The sequence below is a fragment of the Callospermophilus lateralis genome, chromosome 3 (genome assembly GCF_048772815.1).
Source record: "Callospermophilus lateralis isolate mCalLat2 chromosome 3, mCalLat2.hap1, whole genome shotgun sequence".
NCBI classification, from domain to species: Eukaryota; Metazoa; Chordata; class Mammalia; order Rodentia; family Sciuridae; genus Callospermophilus; species Callospermophilus lateralis.
Window position 1 is genome coordinate 36205641 of NC_135307.1, and position 23750 is coordinate 36229390.

Consider the following 23750-nt stretch of genomic DNA (forward strand, 5'->3'; position numbering starts at 1 on the left):
TATTGCTGTAAAGTGTCAGCGCCCAGGATTTCTTTCACAGACTATTTTTCTTTACTTTTTCAGTGCTGGGGATAAAACCCAGGGCTTTGCACATGCTAGGCAAGAGCTCTATCCCCAGCCCTTTTTATTTTATTTTGAGACAGGGCCTTGGTAATTTGCCCAGACTGCCTCAGCCTCCTAAATAGCTGGGTAACAGGCAAGCACCAGCAAGCCTGGCTTCCTTTCACTCCGTTTTCATCCAGCAGACATTGAGAGGTGCCAGTGTACAGGGCTTCATTATCCCAGCCATTGTGGGCTTCTCTACCTAATGCACTGTGAAAACTTACCCAGTGAGATGTTGCAATAATTTCCTCATTTCTACTTTGAGTGCATCATATCTACATTTCAAGTAGTCAATTTATTTTTCTCTAAACTAGCCCTAGCAATTACCTGGTATTATAGTACTGGTTAATGTGATCTGATGCATAAAGTATGGTAATCTATACTTAACATCCGTATAGAGGAGGGAAACAGATTTCACATCCTTCTCTTCTGCTAGTCAGAGAAATATCTGATGTGTCAGTTTCATCTTTTTTTCCCTAGTATGTTTAGACATAGATGATGGGACTGTGTGTTGACAAAGCAAATCTTCTAATCTGTCTTTATTAAACCGGTGATAAATCCTTGAATATAAGGATATTGTGACTTTGTGGTGGTGCATGTGTAATCCCAGTTATTTGGGAGGCTGAGGCAGAAGATCAAAAATTTGAGGCCAGTCTGGGCAATTTAGGAAGAACCGATCTCAAAATAAGAGATAGGAAGGGCTGGGGATATAGTTTAGTGGTAGAGTGCCCCTGGGATCAATTCCCTGTACTCCTTAAATTAAAAAAAGAAAACAAGAGTGACTGTATTGTAATGATCATATTGTTATGTGTTAGAATAAAATATTAAATTAAAAAATAATTTTAGATAAAATTACAAAATTTATAAGGGTTAATAAAAACATTTAAAGATTTCATAAAATAAAGTGAAGTGTACTTACTTCCTGTAATAATGAGGGTGGATAGAATAAATAAGGAGAGGTAGAGAGAAGACTACAGGAAAGGGAAAAGAAGCTGTAACTTTAAATCTAAGAAGCTCCACGAACACCCTGTCCTTTACTTCCTAAATCCATTTTCCACCAAGCCTGAAATCTTACCAAAAAAAAAAAAAAAAGAGAAAAAGGTCCTCGAACCTTTTAGAGTAATATGAGCCTAGATGATTAATACCTACATATATTGCTAGCCTATACAACATTATTTTCTTCAGACTACATAAATCAAAGGGAAGATATTGTTAGAGACTTATGATATGGGTGTATTCCAAATGTTATTGACTGGATGATGTCACTCTAGAGATCCTGAAATGACCAGACTACTGTGACCCACCCTGTGCTCCATGATTGACGGAATTGAGCTCACCAGGCTGATGTCACCCCTATACACTTCTCATGTTCACTATTTACAAAATTTCCTTTAAAAAGAAGGGCCCACGATCCCAAAGTGTGTCTCACCCTCAGATAACTGCACTCCTTTCCCTTTGAGTGTGCATCTGTAGTATTACTTGTTTTCCTAAATAAATCTTTGTTTGTGTCTCTTTTGATATATCCTAAAATTCTTTTCTATGGTGCAAGTCACCTCTGCCAGGGCTGAGTTGAGGTCCCTTTCTCTCTTCGAGACCTCCTTGGATTCCTATTTAGTGACATTTCCAGATAGGTGTAAGGAAAATTTCGAAGTAATAATTTATTGGATTATATAACTCAAGGGAGAATACACCTGTGTATTACTGGTGTTATTTTTTTTATGGTTTTTAAAATTTTTTTATTGGTTGTTCAAAACATTACAAAGCTCTTGACATATCATATTTCATATTACTGGTGTCATTTAAAAAATATTTATTTTTTAGTTTTAGGTGGACACAATATCTTTATTTTTACATTTATATGGTTCTGAGGATCGAACCCAGTGCCTCACCAATGCTAGGTGAGTACTCTACCATGAAGCCATAACCCCAGCCTCTAAATATATTTTATAAAGACTATTTTGTCTTTACTTTTCTTTAGGATGATGTGTAAACCATATACCACTTTGGTATTTTTTTCAGATCAATTAATAAGCTTGTCACTGTTCCTCTGGAGAATTATCACTAGGGCAAAGGAGTATCGATGCTAGATAAAATATAGGATACCCAATTAAGTTTTGTAATTTCAAATAAACCTCAAATAGGGTTTTTTTTTTTGGTATAAATATGTCCCTTGCAATATTTGGGATAGACCTATGTCTTTTAATACACACCCTATATCTTTTGATATAGGTGTATTTGAACTTCCAATTTAACTGGGCATCTTGTGTTTTTATTTGCAAGTCCGGCAACCTTGTATCCCCTCATAGGGGATGCAAGGGAGGACCCCTTGATGTCAAGCTCTGGAGTAGACCTCAGATCTATTGGTGATTTGCTGATCATTGGAACATATGGTGTGCCACATTGTGAGTAGAGCTCATCAGAGGATAAGAGGAGAAGCTCTAAAAGGAGGACAGTAGGGGCAAAATCATGTTGGCAAACTAACTTCTCTCCTGGTAAATGCCTTTACAGCTTGTCAAGTTTGTGAGATGTTATCCTAATGCGTATAGGTGGAGCTGTGGGTCAGGTATAAAATGTCCCCCAAAGGCTCATGTGTTGAAGGCTTGTTCAGAGGTGGGGCTTTTGAGAAGTGATTGGATCTTGAGAGCTCTAACCTCCTCAGTGAATTAATTCATCGATTAATTCAGAAGACTCTGAATGGACTACTGGGAGGTGGTGGAAACAGTGGGAGGTGGAACCTGTTGGAGGAGTGGTCCTTCAGTGTATGACCCTGGGGACTTGATCTTGACCTTGGTCCTTGACCCTGCGGCCCCTGTTTCCCAGCTATCATGATCTGAGCAGCTTCCCTTTGCCATGCCCTTCTGCCATGGTGTTCTGCCTCACCTCAGGCTCGAAGCAATGAAGCCAGCTGACCATGGACTGAAACCTCTGAAACCACAAGCCAAAATCAACCTTTCCTCCTTTAAGTTCTTCATGTCATGTATCTTGGTCACAGCGACGAAAGTTGACTAGCACAGGTGGGAATGAGTTGGAGGAAGGTTGAAAATTGTTGCAGTTGGAGATTTTGTTTTTATTCATTAATTTTGTGGCACTGGGGATTGAACCCTTAGGTGCTGTACCACTGAGCTACATCCTCAGCCCCTTTTATTTTTCATTTCAAGATAGGGTCTCACTAAATTGCCCAGGCTGGCCTTTAACTTGCCATCCTCCTCCTCAGCTTCCTGAGCCATTGGATTACAGGAGTGCACCACTGTGCCTGGCTCCAGTTTCAGTTTTGGAACTCTTCTCTTTTCACTTTATTCACACTCTTGGCAGCTCTCATCCACTTTATGAGGTTGTTTCTACGTATGGGCAGTAATTCCCAAATCATTCTCCTGAATACCAGTTTGCTTTCCTGAGCTTCAGAACTATTTATCCAGCTGCAAGGTATATCCTCCATCAAATTTTCAACAATGGCTTTTTTTTTTTTTTTCTCTCTCTCTGTACTGGGGACTAAACCCAGGGCCTCACACATGCTAGGAAAATGCTCTACTGATGAATTACATTCCCAGCCTTAAAAATTAAAAAAAAAAAAAAAAAAGGACTGGGGTTGAGGCTCAGAGGTAGAATACTCGCCTAGCATGTGTGAGACACTGGGTTTGATCCTCAGCACCACATAAAGTAAAATAAAGACATCATGTCCACCTATAACTAAAAAAATTTTTTTTAATTAAAAAATTTTTTTTTGAGATAGGGTCTTGATAAGTTGCTCAAGCTCCTTCAAACTTACTATCCTGCCTCAGCCTCTCAAGCAGATGGGACTCCAGGTATGCACCACCACGCCTGGCTCAACGTGACTTTTACTATGCTTTCTCAGGTGCCCTGAACCCTAAGACTACTTCCATTTTGATATGCATCACTCTGCATTGCATTGTCTTCTATTAGACTGTGAGCTTTTTATTTAATTTTGTAAGTTTATTGAGGGTAAGGGCTATGCCATCATTATTTTGGTGTCTGCAGTACTTGACACAGCATCTAGCATGAAATGGTTACTTATGAATTATTTGGGTCAGGGTGACAGCCTGGGTGGTGTGTGGATACCAGAAGCTCTACAGCCATTGATTCTGGGTAGTTCCGGGGACCTGATCTGGGAAGGAGGAGCTACTTCAGTGGCTTTGGGACTGAGGCTTGGGTCTGTTTCTATTGCTGGTAAAATGTGTATCCAGTTCTGTCTCCACAGCCAAGGGAGCTATAGCTGCCTGGCCTGCCCATCCCAGCTTCCCTAAGATGGGGTCTGCAGCCTGTTTGAGTACAGGCTTTAGATCCATGGATCTGTCTGTTTTTGTGGTGTGAGAGCATCTTTGGGGAAAGTGGGACGCTGACAGCAATGGGTCCTTGGTAAGTGTCGTGTGCAGCATTCTGCAGAAATTTATACAGATAAGTCCTGTACTTTCCCCCAGGTTCTTCCTCCTAGGCTATGGGGAGTCCTTTTCTCATCCTCATTCTGACCTTCTGAATTCTGGGACTGTAAATTTTGCTCACACTTGAGTTTTTGAGATATAATCAGCAGGTTCTGAAGCCTAGCCTGCATCCTACTCACATCCTCACACTTGCAGACTTCATGACAGCCAGATAAACTGAGCCTGCATCACCACAGCCCAGGGCAGGAATGGTGTGGTCCAAGTTGAGGCCATATGGCCATGCTGGGGTCCATGATGGGTGGAACTGCCCATCTTTACTCCTTTTTCCTTTTTGTTTTGATGTTTATTTCTCCCTAACTCTATGCCTGTAACTCAGTCTATTTCTCCTCTGATTTTCAGAATAAAGCTCTTAGGGCTATTGGAGCCCTTAGGACCACCCAAGTCAACTTCTCATTTTACCAAGGTACAGACTGAGGCCAGAGAGGGGCACATACTTATCCAAGATCACATAGCTTCTGTTGACTTCTCTTTAGTCTCTCTCTTTTCTAAATGTTTTAGAAACATTTTCAATGTTTCTAAGTATTTGATGTCTCTTCCTTACTCCTTGTTTTTTAAATTTTTTTCCTTTGCTTTTGCTCTTCTCTTTTTGGAGTGAGTGTTGAAGGCCATTCACCTCAAGATGGGGCTAGATTAATGGTGTGTCTATTTGGCTTCCCCATTCCCAACTTTGGGCATCTGAATTGACAGGCATGGAAAGAGGTATCAGAACAGGCAATGTCAGTCTCCAGGGAGACTCCAAGGACCTGCTGTCAACTCTGCTCAAGTTGGCCTAGCTGATCGCTTTGGAATGAAGTGTGAATGAGTGCTCCCTCTCCACCTGGAAGAGAGGGGCTCTGTGTGGAAGGGGAAGCAAGGAGACAGGTGAGGCCTCACCTCATCTCATTACCTGCATCGGGCTGCAGTAGCTTTTCTGAACTTTAGGTCACCTTTCCTGCAAATTGCCCTGAGGCAAGTTCAGACAAGCAGTGCTCAGTGAGAACTGCTGCAGGCCAGAAAGGGGACAGTCTCAGACTTGCTGAGACAGGAATGCTTCTCAGTGTTGCTGTAACTCGAAATGTCCAGCAGGGCGCGCCCTGTCCCGACGAACCGACGAAATGCCGTTCTCTTTTTTCCCTGCCCGGCTCCAGGCCAAGGAGACCGGCTTCCCCTTCCTCTCATCATCTGTAAGGGGTTAAGTGCTTGAAGACGGGGTGAGAGGAGTCCCAGGGGTGGGGAGAAGAAGTTTAGAATCTGGTGTCCTGTCTAGGGAAGATAGACCAATCAGGAGATGAGACCCCCCCCTCCCCCGCTTGAAATGTAACGCTGTAAATGTGACCTTGCAGAAAGGAGAGAGTGCCTGTGTGAGAGAGCAAGCAGAGTGAAAGCAGCTGGGAGAAAAAAAAAAAAAAAAGGGAGGAGGTCTAGCACCTGCAAAGAATGCTTTTGGAAATATGATACCAGAAGGGACATAAATTGGAAAGCAAGGTTGTCCCTCCCAAAGCAGAGCATTTGGTCACCTTCATTATGAGCTGAGTACAGACTGATATTTAATCTAAAATTTCTCTACAATTCCTGAGCAGCACCCATTCATTTATATTTCATAGATACAGACCCCAGACTCAAGGGAATTAGGTTACGCAAGGGTTGCTAAGGAACAAGGGCAGATGAAGTAGGTAAGGCAGAGGTTGCTTAGTAACCAGGAGTCCCTGGGTGATGGAGTGGCCAGAGCAGATCTGAAGTGATGATGAGGGTCTGTGGACAGTTATACACACTCAAAGTTCATGTCTGTTGACCCAAAGCTGCCAGAGCCTGCCTCTCTTCGTGTCTCGGGCTCAGTCCTGCACGAAAAGCAGACCCCCCAAGTCCCTGAGTGCCTTCTCTAGCTCTTTGCTCCAGCCACTCCCTTCCTACGTCCCTTGGCAGGAAACTAATCAGATTCCTAGATTAGGGTAGGGAATAAGGAGCTAATGGGAATCTCACACTAGGGGATGCAGGAGCCTCTGGCCTGATTTAGGGCTGGGATATTGGGGTTTGGGTGAAAGAGGCTTCCCACTATAAGACTCCAGTATTTTTCCAGTTTACAGAGATAGCATACCTGAGTCTCCTAAGCCAGATCTTACTCTGCCTTCACCTGTGCATGCCTCTGCCCTTCTGAAGACCTCCTGAGGGCTTGGGTCTCCATGCTGCACTTGGCTGGGGCTGCTGGGACTGGCCTAGCTTCAGAGAGCTGCACTTCAGTGTAAGCCTGGCCAGCCATTCAGATCTGTATCCTGCTTTCTCAATCCCGAGTCCTGGACTCTCTACATTCTAGGCACACAGAAACCCTACTCTCTTCTGATTCCCTGGACATTCATTTCCTCTCAGCTGTCCCCTTACACTGGAACATTTATCCTGCTTTCCCTGTCAAAACCTTCCTCAACCTTATAGACCCTGATCTCCAGTTTCCCTCACTTTCCCCACCTCCAGTATGAGATGCGTCCCACAGACTTTCCTGAGCATTTGCTGAATTTCAAACTGTGGACAGGGCTCTGGGGCCCAGAGGGTGGAGAGGAGCCATCTCAAGGACCTCAGGCTGCTCCTAGGTCCTTCTTTATTTTCCAATATTCCCCAAGTCTCTGCTTCCTGGTTAGGATATCTCAGAAAACTATTCCCCTCTCTCTTTTTTTCTCTCTCTCTTTTGGTGGTACTGGGGATTGAAGAACCAGTAGTGCTCTACCACTGAACCACCTTGCTCAGCTGTGAACCAAATGTTTATAAATGGAAAACTTGTTTAAAACAAAGCCCTTTTGCAAAGAACACCCCTGAGAGAGTATTTGAGATGCTGGTAAGTTTGCTTCTGAGAAGGGACTTGGGAAATTTAGTTTCTGACTAGCTCTAAAGTGCTTGAATTTTAAAATTTACCATGAGCATGTAAACTTTGCTTTTTAAACATTTTTATTGTGAAATACAACATGCATTAAAAGTATGTAAATTTATGTGTGTCTGTGTGGTTTTATAAACCATTCACATATGCCACATGACCATCACTTGCTTATAAAATGTACCCCAGAGCTCTTTGTTTTGCCTCTCCCTGATTACAGCCCCTACACTTTACCCTAGAAACACCCACTCTCCTGACTTGTGTGGCAATTATGGCCTTGTGTTTCTTTGTAGTTTTATCATCAGTTGCATTCTTAAATGATAGAGTTGTTTTGCCTCTTTGGGAAACTTGTGGAATCACACGATGCATATTTTCTGCCTGTTTCTTTCACTTGATATCTTTTTTTTTCAAATTCATTTATGTTTTTTAGTGTAACTTCAATTCATTGTCATTGCTGTGTATACTATTCCATTATATAAATGCAACAAGATTTACTTATCTCTTCTACCACTACTAGGCATATGGATTTGTTTCCAGTTAGGGACTCTGACATCAAATACTGCAGTGAACACATGGGCACCATCCCTTGGTACACACAAGCTGCCCTTCTGCAGGGGGTGGGGGGAGGTCCCTTTGCAGAGTCAGAAGGCTGTATTTTCAACTTACAAAGCCAAATCATTTTCCAAAATGATCGTACTTACCCTCCATTCAGCCATGAATGAGTTTCTGTTGATTTTACTCTTCTAAAATAAGTTAATTACTAATTGACATAATTATTTGTTTGGTATTTAGCATCCTCACTCAATATGGGGCACTTCATGGGTGTGGGACTGGGTCTGGGACTAGTTCTGTCATTCACCAAGATGTCCCCCAGTGCCTGACACCTTAAGAGCTCGGTGCTTGCTTATGGAATGAATAGAAAAATAATTTTTGTCTATGGAATTTGGGTCTTACAATCTTATATGTCATTTTTATAACTAGGAAATTTTCTGGAGCTGGTTGCCTAACCTGAAACTCTGGTGTTTGAAGTTCACTGTTACTAGCCTGACTCCCGTCACTCTGGGATGCTGGCCTTGACATTCTGGAGGAGTGGGGGCTAGATTGCTTTCATGCTCACTGATGCCATCCGTGATAGGTGAAATGGAGTCTTTCCCACCAGGGTTGACTGAGCAGGAAGCAGTCTGGGTTTGGTTACCATGCTCCTACAGTGACTTGGGTCCACTAGGACTTGTTTTGTCCCTGCACTGGCTCTCTGTGAGGAGGCACAGCACTGGAACAGGGCATCCTGGCCAACCAGGTAGCTGTGGTTACAGGGTCCACTGAGGGTGCGTGTCCTGATTTCTTCTTGGGTCTGCACCTCACAGGGACCCAGTTTTCCATGGAAGGACTTGAGGTTGTAGAATATATTACTCCCTTCTTCACTGAGTTCTGGGGATGGTAGAGGAAGAATGGTGGGGAGGAGTGAGGCTGACTTGTGCCCTCCACCTTCTACACAGGATTGGCTTCACCAACAACTGGGGAAGGATAGAGCCCAGGACAGGTTGTCAGCAGCAGGAAGCAGCAGAACAGCCCTGGCAGCAGCTGAATGTGAATGGCACTGTGTGCCCTATGGGGAAGGCCAAGGACCTGGAGCAGCTGGTGGCTATGAGAGACCAAGGAGATGCAAAGAGAGCACACGGAATTTCTGCTTTACAGCTCAGCCCTGGCAGGGGCAGGGTGGGAATGGTGGCAGGAAGCTTTCTGGCAAGTGGCTTCTTCATGAGAGGACACCACCTTTGAGAACTATGGTTAAGGAGGTGTCTAAAGGGATTGAGAAGGCATTTAGGGTGCCCCTGTACCTTGGAGCCAGCCCCTGGGCCCATCCATGATACTTGCTTTTGCAAGAGTCTGGTTTTCACAGGGACCTGGTAACCATTCCTGATTGGGGTAGCATTTGATTAGCAAGTTTTGCCTCAATGCCTCCGGCTCCTAGGCTGCTCTGGGAGGGTGAGGCCTCTTCAGGTCACTTCCATACTCTCTCACACTCCTCCCCCATAGGCCCTGGATTACCAAGGAGGTGTGGACTTCCTGTTTTGCAGTGCCCCTGGTCAACCCTCTGGTGGGGAGATGCCAGGGGCCATTGAGCAGGTGTGGGACAAGATGAGGGGCTGCCCCAGGAACTGGCTGAGAGTCTGACCCAGGTAGTGCCCACTCCCAACAGGACTTTCTTCCCTTCTCCTGAGGCACTGACTATGAAAGCAGGCTGTGGATGGCAGGCCTGACTGCTTGTCGGCTAGAATGTGTCTTATGCTGCTTTATGGTTTGTTTGTTTTAAAATTTGGCTGCTACATTCTTTCTCTTCTCTTTCTGTAACTTTTGCATTTATTTATTCAGCAAGTATTTATTGTGTACTTGCTGTGTGCTAGGTGCTATTCCAGGCCCTGGGGATGTAGCTGTGACCATATAGGAAGAGTGTTTCTGTAAAAGCCAAGAATTTATATCTTCACATCCTCTTGTGGGGGCATACTTTGGTCACTGTGCTCCTCCCTGGTGACTGGGTCTTGCTGCTGAGTCTCTTTCCTAGATTAGGTGTCCCCACTGTCCTCAGATGTTGCTGTCAGGACTGGCTCTGGCCATCAGCATTCCCTGAGCTCAGGCATTCCAGTCCACCATGAGGCCACTTCATGATTCTGCCACCTTGCTGGACAAGGGTCCAGGTCCATCTTGGGCCTTGTTATTCTCCTGCTTCCTGCTGCATTCGCTCTCATGCTGTGCTCCCAATTCCCTCTGACGGATCTGACAGACAAGGATGGAGTCTCATTCTTTCTGCCATTAGCATTCTCTGCTCTGTCATAAACACTTGGTCAGTTCCCACCTGCTGGCCTTGTGTGTTGTGCCTCCCCAGCCTCTGGACTCTATACTTTGTCAACATCATCCTCAGACCCGCCCCTCTTCTCTCTGCCCTTGGCTGAATGCCCTCGCTCCATCCTTAGAGATGACCTGAAATCTGAGCTCCCTGCAACCACTGCGCAGCTGCCTCCCTAGTCTCCTGAGCTTCGTTCCAATGTCTCTGAGAGATTGTTTGTGATTATGTATCCAGGATTTCATTGCTGACATTCTCCTAACTCTCCCGAGTCATTTTCCTTTCTAGTGTCTCGGTTCATGGGATCATGACTCTTTCTCTGAACTGTTAGAAATCTTGCCTCCTGAAGCTGGGGGCGCATGCTGGCAATCAACCTGACTTTGTCTGATGGTCTCCTTTTCTCCAAGGACTTGGTATTCAACAAGCAATTCTGCGCCACTGGACAGAAATCGTTGATGGAGTAATTGTCCCCTGATCACATCTGCTGCCACCTTGCAGGTGAAATTGTCACAAAATGGGTTTAGAATTTACCCGATGCTCTGCTTTTAACTGAATGCAATTTTCAGTAGGTGTCTTGTGAGGAGAATTCCTTATCACTCATATTATCCCTGGGCCAGGTTCAGGGATCTCCCCTGGACAGACCCACATTCTCTCCAGCTGATTAGGAAACTTCCAACCCCTCTGCCATGCCCACATCTCCTCTATCCCTCTTCTGACTAAGGATTTTCCAGTATGTGCCTTCTTCCAGGCTCACAGGTCTCCACCCAGGACCTCTTGGCACACAGAGCCCTTCTTTTCTAGTGAGCAGTTTTCTTCAGCCAGAGAGGGAATCTCACCTTTTCTTTGGTTCAGGTTTGGCCCCTGAGTTTAGGAAAAGACTTGTCTCAGCCCACTGTTCAGCCTGAGGCACACAGGGCTTTGAACAAACATCCTGTGGGGTGACAGCCTCCATTCTGAGCGGGAAATCCATAGTCCAACTTTGATTCTTTCTTCTCAGGGACTAGGCCACTTCTTGTAGTCATGAGGACCATCCCCAGTGCTGATTACCTGATGTCAAATGGGCTGCAGCTGCACCCAGTTGAAGCATTTCCCTATCAACAACTAAGAGGATGAGTGGGTGTGTGAGGAAGGGGTGGGAAAAACAGTGAAAGGCCTGGTCAGTTACAGGTGTGCAGCCTCAGTCCCTAGAGACTCAGGACACTGCGGACCTTGTGTAAGTCAGCCCCTCACAGGGGGAGCCCCAGTAGCCACTGTACTCCCAGCAGGACTTTGTCCTTGCCCCTGTGCTCAGTCCCTGCACCTTTCCTTGCCAGTGCCTCTCTCATTTCTCCACTGTCCCCAGACCCACAAGGCAGAGTTCCCAGAGTGTCAGCACCCAGGTGGGAGCCCAGATCCAGACTTCAGTCAGAGACAGGATCAGCATAGGGACCTAACTTCTAATGGCAATTTTCTAGTGTGTCTCCATCTTTGTACTGGTTATAGGAAAGCTTGAAGACACGTCTGCAATAAATAGAGGTGTGTGTGTGTGTAGGATCCCACAGCCTCCATTTTTGAGAATGTATAGAAAATAATGCCCAGTCTTACCATGTGCTGTGAACTGCAAGCATCAAACTCACTCTTGCTTATTCTTATTTTTTTAATACTTATTTTTCCTTCTTCACTCATGGTAACTATTTGATGGCTTTATCCTGTTGTATTGTGAGTATGCCTTAAATTTTATTATGACAAAACAAAAGCATAAACAAATGAACCACAGACAGACAAAGATGACTCTTCCAGAAATCTCCCTGGACCTCAGCAGCTGCTTGTCCTCCATCTGGTCTGTCTTCAAGCTCTTTCCTGTAGCCTCTGTTTTTAGCTTTTTTCTATACAACCAGAACATAATCCAGTTTCTTTAAAAGGCCTGGACATTTTTTTCCTTTACCTCATTCTGAGTAATTCACATTTTTGCCCGCCTGCCTGCCCATGAAACCATAAGCAAGTTGGAAACACCTCTTGATTCAGGAAGAAGGGGGATTGGTCTCTCAAAGCTGCCCGCATTTGGGTCTGATGTACAAATTATAAGTGTCATTTGAACAGATCTGGAGCTGACCAGACTTCTTCCTCCTTCCTCAGTCCCCTGCTCTGATTTCAGATACCGAATGTGAATGTGAAGGCCCTAGTCCTGCTGCTGAGCCAGCTGCTGCGCCACATGGAGACCAGGGGCTATGGTTGCAGGGTGAGTGGGAACTTACAAAGCTGGGGAGGCTGAGGTGCACAGGCACAGTAGAGAGCGGGTGGGAGACAGGAAAGGTTTCTCTGGGATCTCCACATTACCCATCTCCCTCTGTCCTGTCTCACCCTTTGCATGGCTACTAATTCCAGTGGCTACAGGATGGAGATGATGTTCCAGCACGCTTTCCTTGGCCTTGACATTGTCAGGTTTGAGAAGAGGCTGTGCTTTTTAGCTCCTTGCCTTGGGGGCTGCTCATTCTTACCTAGTCTGACCTTCTCACAGCATAAAATCCCTCTGCATCAACTTAAAACCTACGACAGGGTTTGCCTGGCCTCTCCCCACAGGGAGAAGTTGATCCCAGGCTCTTCCCCATTTCATGCACCTTGGTCTTTAGCAATCTGCCTCTGTTGGATTCTGCAAATCTGATTACACTCCTTACTGACACCCTTTAGGAACTGGCTGGGGCTGTCCTGGGTGGAGGGGAAATTCCTAACCTTCATCTTTTGAGTCCCCCTGTCCCATCTGCTTCTTAGAGGCTGCCCATGGTGGGCATTGGCCCCAGCCCTGGGTACCTCTTCACCAAGCCACCTGCCCTCTCTGCCAAGCACCTGGCTTTCTGCTCATCTCTTCCTCATAAGGGGCAGAAGAGTACAGTCTAAGTGATGAACATGGACACCTGGTTTATGAGAAATGGGGTTGGAACCCTGACTCTGAAGTTTGTTGGTTTGTTACCAAATCTCTCTCAGCCTGTCTCCTCATGTGAAGTGGGATAATTAAAGGACTCTTATTGCTGTTTGAGGACTGCAGTATTTAATGCCTGTGTTGCAGATCCCCAAACAAAAGTGGGTCTTTAGTTTCCTCTTTCCTCTCCTGTTTGTCTGCTCTCGGGAGGGGGTTGTCCCTCTGGTCTCTTCCAGTTCTTGCCATATGTGGTAAGTGCTTAGTGCTTGTGCTCTGGTGTATGTGGTGTGAGGGTCAACTCTGTTCTATTCCCAAGAACCCACAGGGACAGTGCCCAGGACAGATCCCTGCCCTACTCCTGTTCTTCTGGACTGAGCTTCTGCCTGTGTGGCTGGGTTCCTCAGATCTAGCTTCTGTGCTCAGACAGACAGGCCTGAGGAGAGCATGCCTGAGCTCTGGGCTTGTTGAGATTCTCTATAAGTGACAAACCCAACGGATACTTCCTTCTACTCCTCTAAATCCCAATCACTCTCTCAATTCTCCTTCCAGGAGCTGGAGGCCTACAGTTCTGGGCCTCAGGACATTGGGGTTGGAGCTGGTCCCCAAGGACACCTGGGTGGATTACTTCATTCCAGGAGTGATCAAGACTGACTTTGGCAAAGTGGAGAGGACTGAGGTATTCCCGCCTTGCAGCCTGGCTCTGAGGAAATTCTCCTCAGTGACCAAGGGATGAAGGGGTGACTGGAGCCTCCATCAGCATCCTTTCGGCTGAGGCCCTCTCTGTCCTCTGAGCCCTGAGTTTAGGCCCATCAACCCTAAAAGGAGCAAACCCACCACAGGTGCTTTGCCAGGTGGCTCCTGTGGGCCCCTGACCATGTGCTTGTTTTAGCAGCACTGACTCGTCCCTTTGTTCAGTTACATGGGAACAAGACTCTCTGGAGTCACTTTAAGGAGAACCAGCAGCTGCAGAGGCAAGTGGGCTTTGGAGTCTGGGGTCTGGTACAGCTGGGGAGGGGTGGCTGAGGCCACCATATGAACAGACACTTCTCTACCTACTGGCCATTCCTTTTGCTGAAATCTGGGGTCCACATGGCCCTGGAGGGAGCAGGTAGCCCAGCTGAGTCCACCCTGTCCCCCCACAGAGCCCCCTCCCACCTATGGCCTGTGAGCCCTGGGAAAGCAAAACCAGAGTGCAAATGACTGATGCTGTGACTTTCCTTCATCCCAAACTGGGCAGCCTGAGCACTGGGCACGACTAGTGTCCTTCCTGTGCCCCCAAATGCAGCTACATCACCAGGAGGGGTGTGGGTATCGTGGTGGCCAGTTTCTCCCATTAGCTCTGAGGGGGCTAGAGGGTTGTGCAGCTGTTTCTGGTCCCAGGAGCTCATTAGGGTCCCCAGGCAGGGTCTGCAGCTTGGCCAGCCTGGCAATCTGGGGGGTCACTCACGCTGGGCTTGAGGAAGAAGAAAACCCTTCAGTATCTCATCCTAGGGACTGACACCTCTGCAGGACTATTGTAGATTTGGCCAACCCAACCAACATGTGAGGTTTTTGATGTGATGCTGTGTAAGGACTTCATGGGGTTGTGCTCTGGAGGAACCTTCCGGGAAAGAGTAGAGGCCAATACCCCTGAAGGATCCCAGCTCCTACATGTCTTTCCTAAAACAAACTCAAAAACTTTCCTCTCACCTCGAAACTTGGTCAAGGGTAGAACCAAGGGCAACTCATTGTGGTGGGGAGTGGGTATGTTGCTTCACAGCAGGTTTGGCCCCCTGTTATGGATATGAACAGTCCCTCACATGTTGGAAACATGCTATCCAGTATAGCAACGCTCACGGGTGAAATTATTGGATTATGAAAGCTGTAACCTCATCAGTGGATTAATCCATTTAATGAATTAATAATTTGAATGAACTACTGGATGGTAGGTGGGGTGAGGCCAGAGGAAATGAGTGTTGGGGGGACTTTGGGGTGAGTGTGTCCTTGGGGATTATATTTTATCTGTGGCTCCTCTGGCATTTGTTTTATTGGAGCCCCTCCCCAGTGCTTTCTCTCCAGCCCTCTGGGAGAAGGGTCCTGTTTGTGAGAATAATTCATTCCTAAGGCATGTGTTGCTCTCTGCTATAAGCTATGATTGTCGGGTACTGTGGAGAACACAAATATAAATTCGACTGTCCTCCCTCAAGTTTCTTCAGTGTGGTGGGAAAACAGTAGGTAAGACACTCATAAATAATGAGATGGAATTTTTGCATTTGTGCACAAATGTATTGAATAATACCACTCCATGTCAGGCACTGTTCTAGGAATTTAGGGCATCCTAGTGGGGGAGATAACCATAAACAATAAACATTCTAAAGTGGGTGGGGGCTCAGGTCAGGCCTTGTGAGAGGTGAGGAAGGAAGCTGGGCATGAGCAAAGCATCATGGGAATTCAGAGGACCTGGAATTGCAGTGAGCCTGGTGGAGGTGTCATTTGAGGTCAGACCTAATCAATTTGACATAAGAAAAAACTGGGTTGCTGGAATTCATTCAGTGGGTAGGCCAGGAGCTGAAACAATAGGACTGATGGTGAAGGGATACATACACTGCTGGGCCCCATGATACATAGGCAGGAACAGAAATGGACAAGATCAGTGTCTGGGTTTTTTGCCCCTCCAGATACACTCTCCACCCTTCTTGGTCCTGCCTGGTGCCCAGAGGCTGATCTCCACACTGCAGGGTAGAGTCTCTTTTGCCTCCCCCACCCCCACCCCCTGCTTCCACTGGGAACAGGAGACTGGGGGTGGGCACTTGTTTCCCTGTCTCCTCCTTGAAGGGCTGCAGTGACAAGTGGCTGTGTCTACCCTGAGGCTATGGCTCTAGTGACTCTCCCTCCCAACTATATCCCTTGCCAGAATCCTTCCAACTAGAAATCACTATTTCTGGTTCCTGGCTGCTTTACTACCCTCCTTGCTGGTCCTTTTAGTTTTTGTTTGTTTGTGGCACTGGGGACTGAACCCAGGGCTTCACATATCATAGGCAAGTGCTCTGCATTGAGCTACCTCCCCATCCCTGCTGGTCCCTTTAATCCTGCCCACATTTTATCCTTTTAATTACTCCTTTGAATGTGGCCTGACAGGGGAACTACATCCAGGATAGAGTAAGGCAATTGATAAATTCCAATCACTCTAGTCCTGGCTACCCTGGCATCTATCTCTCTGGGCATCTCCAGTGGTTCAGCAGCCAAAGGGTTAATGGCTGGCATAGTAGGGGCTTCCAGACCCTTCTTCCTGTGTGACCCTGGGCTCAACAGGCAGGGAAGAGATAACTGCAAGCAGACCCCTGCAGGGGTCCTGACCTGCTTGAGGCCCAGGGCTTCCAGGCATGATCCTGCTCTTGGCTTTCTGCAGCCAGACTTCCATTCCTTTCCAGGAACACCTTGGAAATAAAGAGAAACACAGCCTCCTGAGGTGAGTGGTCATTTCTCCTCACTCAAGAGCAGAGATAGCTTTTATAGATCCCCAGTGTCCTGAATCTGTCTTTGGAAGGCTCTGCAGCACACCCTGCCTGCTGCTCCTTCTCTGCCCACTGTGTAAATTCTTTCCTCCTCCTTCTCCAAGGAATTAGGCCACCTGTGGCTCCTGTTCTCTTAAACCGGCTCCCCTCTCTCTGAACATCTGTGTGGCATTCAGGCTGCCCACCTGGGAAGGTGAACAACACCATGTGGCAGCTTCAGCCCCCACCTTCTCCCTGGGCCACACAAGGAACATTCACACAGAAGCACATGACTTAGCCTGGGCTCCCCAGAAAGCAGAGCCAGGTCAAACCTTCTGTGGTTTCCAGTGGAAGACAGGAGGATCCAGAGTTCAAATGCTACTCCATCCTGTAGCTCTTCTTTATTTTGGCATCTTTTTATTTTATATTTTATTTTTTGGTACTGGGGATTGTACCCATGGGTGCTTTACCACACTCAGCCATATCCCCTGCCCTTCTAACTTTTAAATTTTGATACAGGGTTTCCATAAGTTGCTTAGGGCCTTACTAAGTTGCTGAGGCTATCCTCAAACTTGCAGTCCTCCTGCCTCAGCCTCCTGAGTCACTGGGAATACAGTTAGGCACCATTGTGCCTGGCTTATTTTTTATTTTTAAAATTTTCTAATAAGTTGAAAATTTGTAATTTATATTTTTATGAAGTACAAAGTCATATTCTGATTTATGATTACAATGTGGAACAATTAAATCAAGCTAATTAATATATCCATTACCTTACTTAATTTTTTGTGTTGAGAACATTTGAAATTTACTCTTAGCAATTTTCAAAATGCGAAATACACTGTTACTAGCCCTGTTCACCACAATGTGCAGTAGATCTCAAAGAAAACCAAACTTATTTTCCCTAAGATTTTGTAATTTTGACCGTTATCTGTCAACCTCTGTAACCACGTACTACTTTCTGTTTGAGTCCAATTGTTTTAGTTTTCATATATGAGAAAAAGCAATATTTGTCTTTCTTTCCTGACTTATTTAGTATAATGCTCTCCAATTCCATCTGTGCTATTGAAAGTGAACAGAATTTCTGTATTTTTAAAACCTGAATATTATTCCATTGTGTGTATACACCAAATTTTCTTTATTGTTAGATAAATGGAATTAACCTAAGTGTTCATCCCTTGATGGACACTTAGGTTGATTCCATACCTTGACTATTGTGACCAGTGCTGCAATAAACATGGGAATGCAGATGTTTCTTTGATAAATTGATTTCAGATATTTTGGGTAAATACCCAGTAGTGGATTTGCTGGATCACAGGATAGTTCTATTTTTAGTTTTTTGAGGACCCTCCATAGTTTTCTATAATGACTGTACTAGTTTATATTCCCACTGTGACTGCAGCCCTTTAGGAGCATTGCTAGTGGATCACCAGCAAGTGGCACTGTCACAGTCTGGAGTGAAATGTTCTTCTGGTGGAGTTCTTGCTCCAAATCTGCCACTGACTAGGCAGAAAGATCTGGGAGGCTTTGCTTTTGTATCTGAGATATGTGAGTCTCCTACAGTCCTTTCTGATTGTAACCAAATATTTGGCTCATAGCTCCATCTCAAGCAGCAAAGGGGTGTGAGCACTTCCTGGGGCAGAGTTTTGGGGGTGCACTAGGGCCTGAAGGGATTTGGACCAGCTGCAGGGCTAGATGCAGTATAGAAAGAATCAGGGACAGACAGAGGGGTCAGAGAGCTACCTAGAGCCCCATATAGGTTCCTCCAGGTGTACCTATAACAGGCCCCATAGTTATATGCTTATTATTGCTAAGCTCAGCCACTCTGGATTGAGGATGAAGAAAAACTGATGGGGTTGGGACACGTCCAGGCCATAGGTTCAGGTACCACGTGAAATGGCCTGATTAGGGGTCCCAGGTGAGGAATCACAGTTCATCAGTGAGCCAAGATGATAAGGTGTTAGGGATGAGGCTTCTGTGAGTGTGGGTTAGGTCCCACAAGCCTGAAAAAGTTGGGGAAGACAAGCAGGGGGCAGTGAAGTGTGGAGGGAAGATACAGCAGGCAGAGAAAGACTGAATTCTCTGGGTCAGAAGGCCAGGCCCTGAGTGGTGACTCAGCAAAAGTTCCACAGGCCTAATCTAGCCCAGAGGGTGAGCAGAGTCCAGCCATTTTGACTCCAGCTGCATGGCCTTGTTCTAGGCTTGCAGAGGCTGAGTGCTGGGGGTCGGTGCTCTGTAGGCCTGCTGGGAGACAATCAGAGTGGTGCCCAGGGAGAGAGGCTGCAGAGAGATGGTGAAACAGTGTCCTGAGTGCAGGGCAGGGCCGTGGGACCCCTCTTCCTGCAGTGAGAGTGCAGCTGTGGCTTCCTGGGTAAGGGCAGTGAGGGCGAGCAGAGAGGGAATGCCCCATTTCTGGATGTAGTGGAAAGAAGAGGATCTGCTCATAATGGAGCAATGCTCCAAGGACTTGGGGTCCCAGTGAGGAGTGTGTGTTGGACACATGTGTATGTGTGAGGAGGGTACAGTGGGACTGATCTCAGCGAAGGGGAAGGGCTGGGGAGAGTGCAGACAAAAATCTGGGAGGTGTGGAGAGAGGGTATGCCATCGTCCAATGGCTCTTACACCCTTCCTGTGTTGGGAAGCCTATCCTGGGCTCAAGCTGTCAGTGGGCTGGGAGGAGAGTAGGAGGCAGAGAGAAGGGCAGGCTCTCTTCTCCCCAGTTCTTCCACCCTGCTGTGCCCCTCATGCTGCCATGTTCCTCACAGCCCTGAGTGGACAAGAGAGCAGGGCTCTGACCTGGCTGGGCTGGGTGAGGACAAGGGTCAGGATGTTTGAATCTCCCCATCTCTTTTGTTCAGTCTTTCTGGTCCATTTCCTGCCTAGACTCTGTGCTGTGGTTAACTGCACACATGTGCTTCCCTGGGATGTGTAACCTCTGTATATAGTTGGCTCCCAGCAGCCCTTGGGGAGGGACTGAGACTCTCACCTGGGCTAATACATGAAGAACAGACAACCGAGTTTGGCACTTCTCGGGCTGGGGGTGTCTGTGGGCCCAGAGGAGGAGAAAATGGGGTCCTAGTGATTGAAAGTAGCAGATAGGACTTGTGAGTTTATACTCAGGTGTGTGTGTGTGTGTGTGTGTGTGTGTGTGTGTGTGTGTGTGTATGTTCTCAGGATAAGGCAGCCCTGGGGGTTGGGAATTGAACATCATATCCTCCATTGGGTGTAGTTTGGTATATATTTATACATTTCAATAAGTTGATCCTCTAAGAAAGGTTTAAAACTCTAGGATATTGGAGTAGAGGAACTCTAGGGTATTGGAGGTAGCCACAGAAAAGGATTATGATAAATTGGGCGTGATGGCATGTCAGCCTGAGGGTTTTCTGTCTTGCAACCCCTCACCCCCATCATCCAAATTTAATTGGATATTGAGTCTGCATCTAGAAAAGTACAAGCTGCAGCCCCTGACCCAGGCCACTGTGGTAGTGGGTGCCCTTGCTCCCACAGTCAACCCTACTCACCTGTCCTGAAGATCTCACATGTCTTGCCCAGGTCCACTTGTGGGGCTGGCTCCCCTGGCAGGAGGGAGCTTGGGGTGCTGTGAAAGGGGGAGAGTCTTGGTACCAAGTGGAGCAGAAAAGGTGGTCCTGAGGTGGCCTGACACAGGGTAGCTGGGCCAGAGAGTCAAATGTGAGGTTTCATGGCAGCTGGGCTCTGTGGGGGAAGGTGAAGAGGAAGATGAATGGGTGTCCAAGCCCGTTTGTTTACTGCTGACTCTATCAGTAAATGTCCTGGTCAGATTTTATCAAGAAGATTGGGCTGTATTACTGGTATGGTCTTAATGTGTCCCCTCAAAATCCATTTGTTGGAAAACCAAATTCATTTATCAATGGCATTTAGAGGTAGTGCCTTTGGAAGGTAATTAGAGTAGCTGAGGCCAGGAGAGTAGGGCTTCCACGATGGAAGAAGAAGAGATCTGAGCTAGTAAACCTGCCCTGTTCCAGGTGATGCCCTCTGCCAGTTTATGAAGCATCAAGAAAGGCCTTACTGGGTGCTGACCAGGCGCTAACAAGATGTACATCTTGTTAGACTTAGTTCTTAGACTTCCTGGCCTCCAGGGCCATGAGCTAAATAATGCCTACTCTATAAATTACTCTCTGTGCAGGGCTGGGCTGCTTTTTGTGCCTTGGGTGATTGTACTCAAATTTAGAGTTTCTCTCTCTTTAACCACTGAGGGCTAAAAGATGCTTCGCAGAATTCCTATAGGTATCAGGATTCTCCTTGCTAATTGATTAATCAGTGACTTTCAATTGCTATCTGCTCCAGGGAGGTTTATTTTTCTATATGTGTATGACTTGGAAGAGACAAGGCTGGGATTTGAATCCAAGTGTGTGTCTCAGCCACCTTCTGTGACAAGTGATGATCAGGACTCTGTTGGCTCAGTTCTTTCCTGGAATTCTCTCTTGATCTGATTTCTTCTGAAAGCAGAGTCTGAGACGAGAATTTTGGGATAGGAGATCCAGGGAGCACAAGCAGGGGAGAGAGTAGTGAGAGTGAGTCCTGGGAGCAGAGAGAGCCACTGTGGAATGACCCAGAGAGAGCCACTGCATTCAACAAGGCTCTGTCCCCACAAGACTCTCCAAAAGGTGTATAGGATGCCTCTCGAAGTGGAGTGTCTACCCTAAGCATGGGAGGGAGAGCATTTATCCATGGGTCGTCTCCTTCCATCCATCAAGGGTGGCCTTGAGAGTTATCAGCTCCTCCTATTTCCAATCAAGTGAAAGATGCTTTCCACAGTGCAATGATCTCAAGGTCCTTGGGAAATACCTACCCCAGCCAAATCATGATGAGGGCAGGAGGGTATGAGCTGAGACACTAAATGTGTCTGCTGCAAGCTCTAGGAAGTAACAAACAGTCCACAGTCTCAAATATATTGAAGGGACAAAATACTCAACCTATTGCTCTTGTGAGGCTCCAGGGAGAAAGAAAATCTCTCCTCTGCACAAAGTAACAATTAGTCCATTTCCCTCAAGGGACAGTGTTCAGAGATTTTTCCAGAGGCTTTTAAGCTCCCTAATCTCAAATCTCCCTTTAATGGTTTGAGCAGTCCCTGTGGTTGTCCCCTGGGTTTATCAGAAGAAATCAGAGGATGGGAAGGCAGGAAAGGAGGATCAGAGAGAAAACCCTTAATTAATGAATCACACATTAAAAGAATTAGGGGTCTTTCCATAATAGAATGCTCTGTTTGTTACAAAACAGATTTAAATGCAATAGTACTGTATAATGTACACACTTAATTTTAAGGCTCCCTTTAGTTTTCCTAAGTAAATATCAGAACAGTTTTAGAACATGAGAAGCTTGGAAGGGGAGAAACGCAGAACCTTCTTTTGCCCTATTTTTGTGACCCAGCTTCTGGAGACAACTGACAAAAGATGCCAGTGGTAGCTGTGCATCCTTGATGACCTAAGCCGTGCATCCTTGGTGACCTAAGGCATACCAGGAGTGGGTCTGAGATTCTGGGCCTCAGCGTTTAAGGACTGGCTATCTCCAAAGTAACCTCAATCAGAGTACCAGTCCTTTCAGGACTTACCTGAATAATCTGTGTAAGATTTTATCAAAAAGATAAATGGTCTTTCCTTCTAAAAAGATGGTCCTTGGGTCATCTAAGCAGTTTACAAAGAACACAGCTGGCCCACATAGGGAGGGTTTCCTTTAACAGGACTGAGGAGGGAGTAGGGTATGCCAATCAAGAGAAACTGCCACCCTCTGTCTTAGTCTGTTTTGTTAAAACAAAATGCCACATAATGGGGAATTTATAAAGAGTACAATTTTATTTCTTACCATTTTAGAGGCTGAGTTGTCCAAGATCAAGGAACTGGCATTTGTCTGGTAAGGACTGCTCTCTGCTTCCAAGATGGTACCTCATTGCTGAAGCCTCATATGGTGGAAGAGCAGAAGTGTGTGAGCCCATTCCCTCAGGCCCTAACCCCATCCATGAGGGCTTTGTTCTCATGTCTTACTCCTAAAGCCCCACCTCTTAATCCTACCATATTAGCACTCAAGTTTCAACATAGGAATTTTGGGGGACATATTCAAAACATAACACCCCTAATTCCAACTGTAAAACAGATCCCAACAACCTATATCGGATATAGCCATTTCCAAAATCCTCCTCTAACTTGTTCTTCTCTTCTCCATCCTTCTGAAGTTTATCAGCTAACTTCTTGCCAGACCTTTCAGGGACGCTCACTACTCTTGCCTTGCTTTACAGGTTGGGGTTAAGCATTGATGCAGGTGTGGAGAAGTGTAGCCCCCTGAGGATCCATAAGCTCCAAGCCAGCATGCCTGTCAGAAAGGCTGTGTTCTTCCCTGCCAAATTTGCTGGTTTCTCTCCATTGCACCTGCTCTCTAACCTTTTCCAGAAGAGCTTGAAACTAGTCCATTACCTGCCTTGGGAGCAGCTGCACCCCATAATCAAAAAATGAGAACTTGAAAAGATCATACAAGAGATCAAGTTTACCCCACCTCCCCTGCTGTGCTATGGCTGAGAAAAATGAGGCCATAAAGGGACAAGGATTTGACAATGTGGTGGCCAGGTGGGAGAAGTGGTGCAGAAGTCAGGCTCCTTGATTCCTAGTGTGGACATGGCTGCAACAAACCCCCATGATGGTTTTCTCAATTCCTTTACCTCTTATACTGATGATCTCCTAAGAAGTTCTTTTTTTTTTTTCCCCCCAGGGCGGGAGCTTCTGTATTTGAACAGGGACCAACTTTGAGGACAGGACTGCAGAGCTGGCTGCTAGCCCTTCAATAAGCTCAAGTGATGTCAGTGTCATGTTGATGGGTGGTAGGACAGCCTGGCCAATCACTACCAATATTCCAATCAACAGAGGGCTCATCATCAAGGGCTATGGCCTCTGGGCTTTTAGAATATATTTTACTAAAAGTCTCTTGTATCTCTCAAAAAGTTGCCAAAGTGGGGCTGGGGTTGTGCCTCATTGGTAGAATGCTTGCCTGGCACACATTGAGACACTGGGTTCAATCCCCAGCACCACATTAAAAAACAAACAAACAATACAACTAAATAAACAAAATAAAGGTATTGTGTCCATCTACAACTAAAAATATTTTTTTAATAAAGTTG

The 23750-nt window shown here is 46.2% G+C and overlaps 1 protein-coding gene across 1 annotated transcript in view; it reads left to right on the top strand.

The window, feature by feature from the left end:
* Positions 1–5653: 5653 nt before the first annotated feature.
* Positions 5654–23750, top strand: part of LOC143394602 (dehydrogenase/reductase SDR family member 2, mitochondrial-like) — a 56822-nt gene continuing 38725 nt past the window's right edge. Inside the window, exons 1-3 of the mRNA XM_077109057.1 lie at positions 5654–5722; positions 9436–9525; positions 12375–12458. Coding sequence (XP_076965172.1) covers positions 5654–5722; positions 9436–9525; positions 12375–12458 — 243 coding nt within the window. The remainder of the gene's footprint in view (positions 5723–9435; positions 9526–12374; positions 12459–23750) is intronic.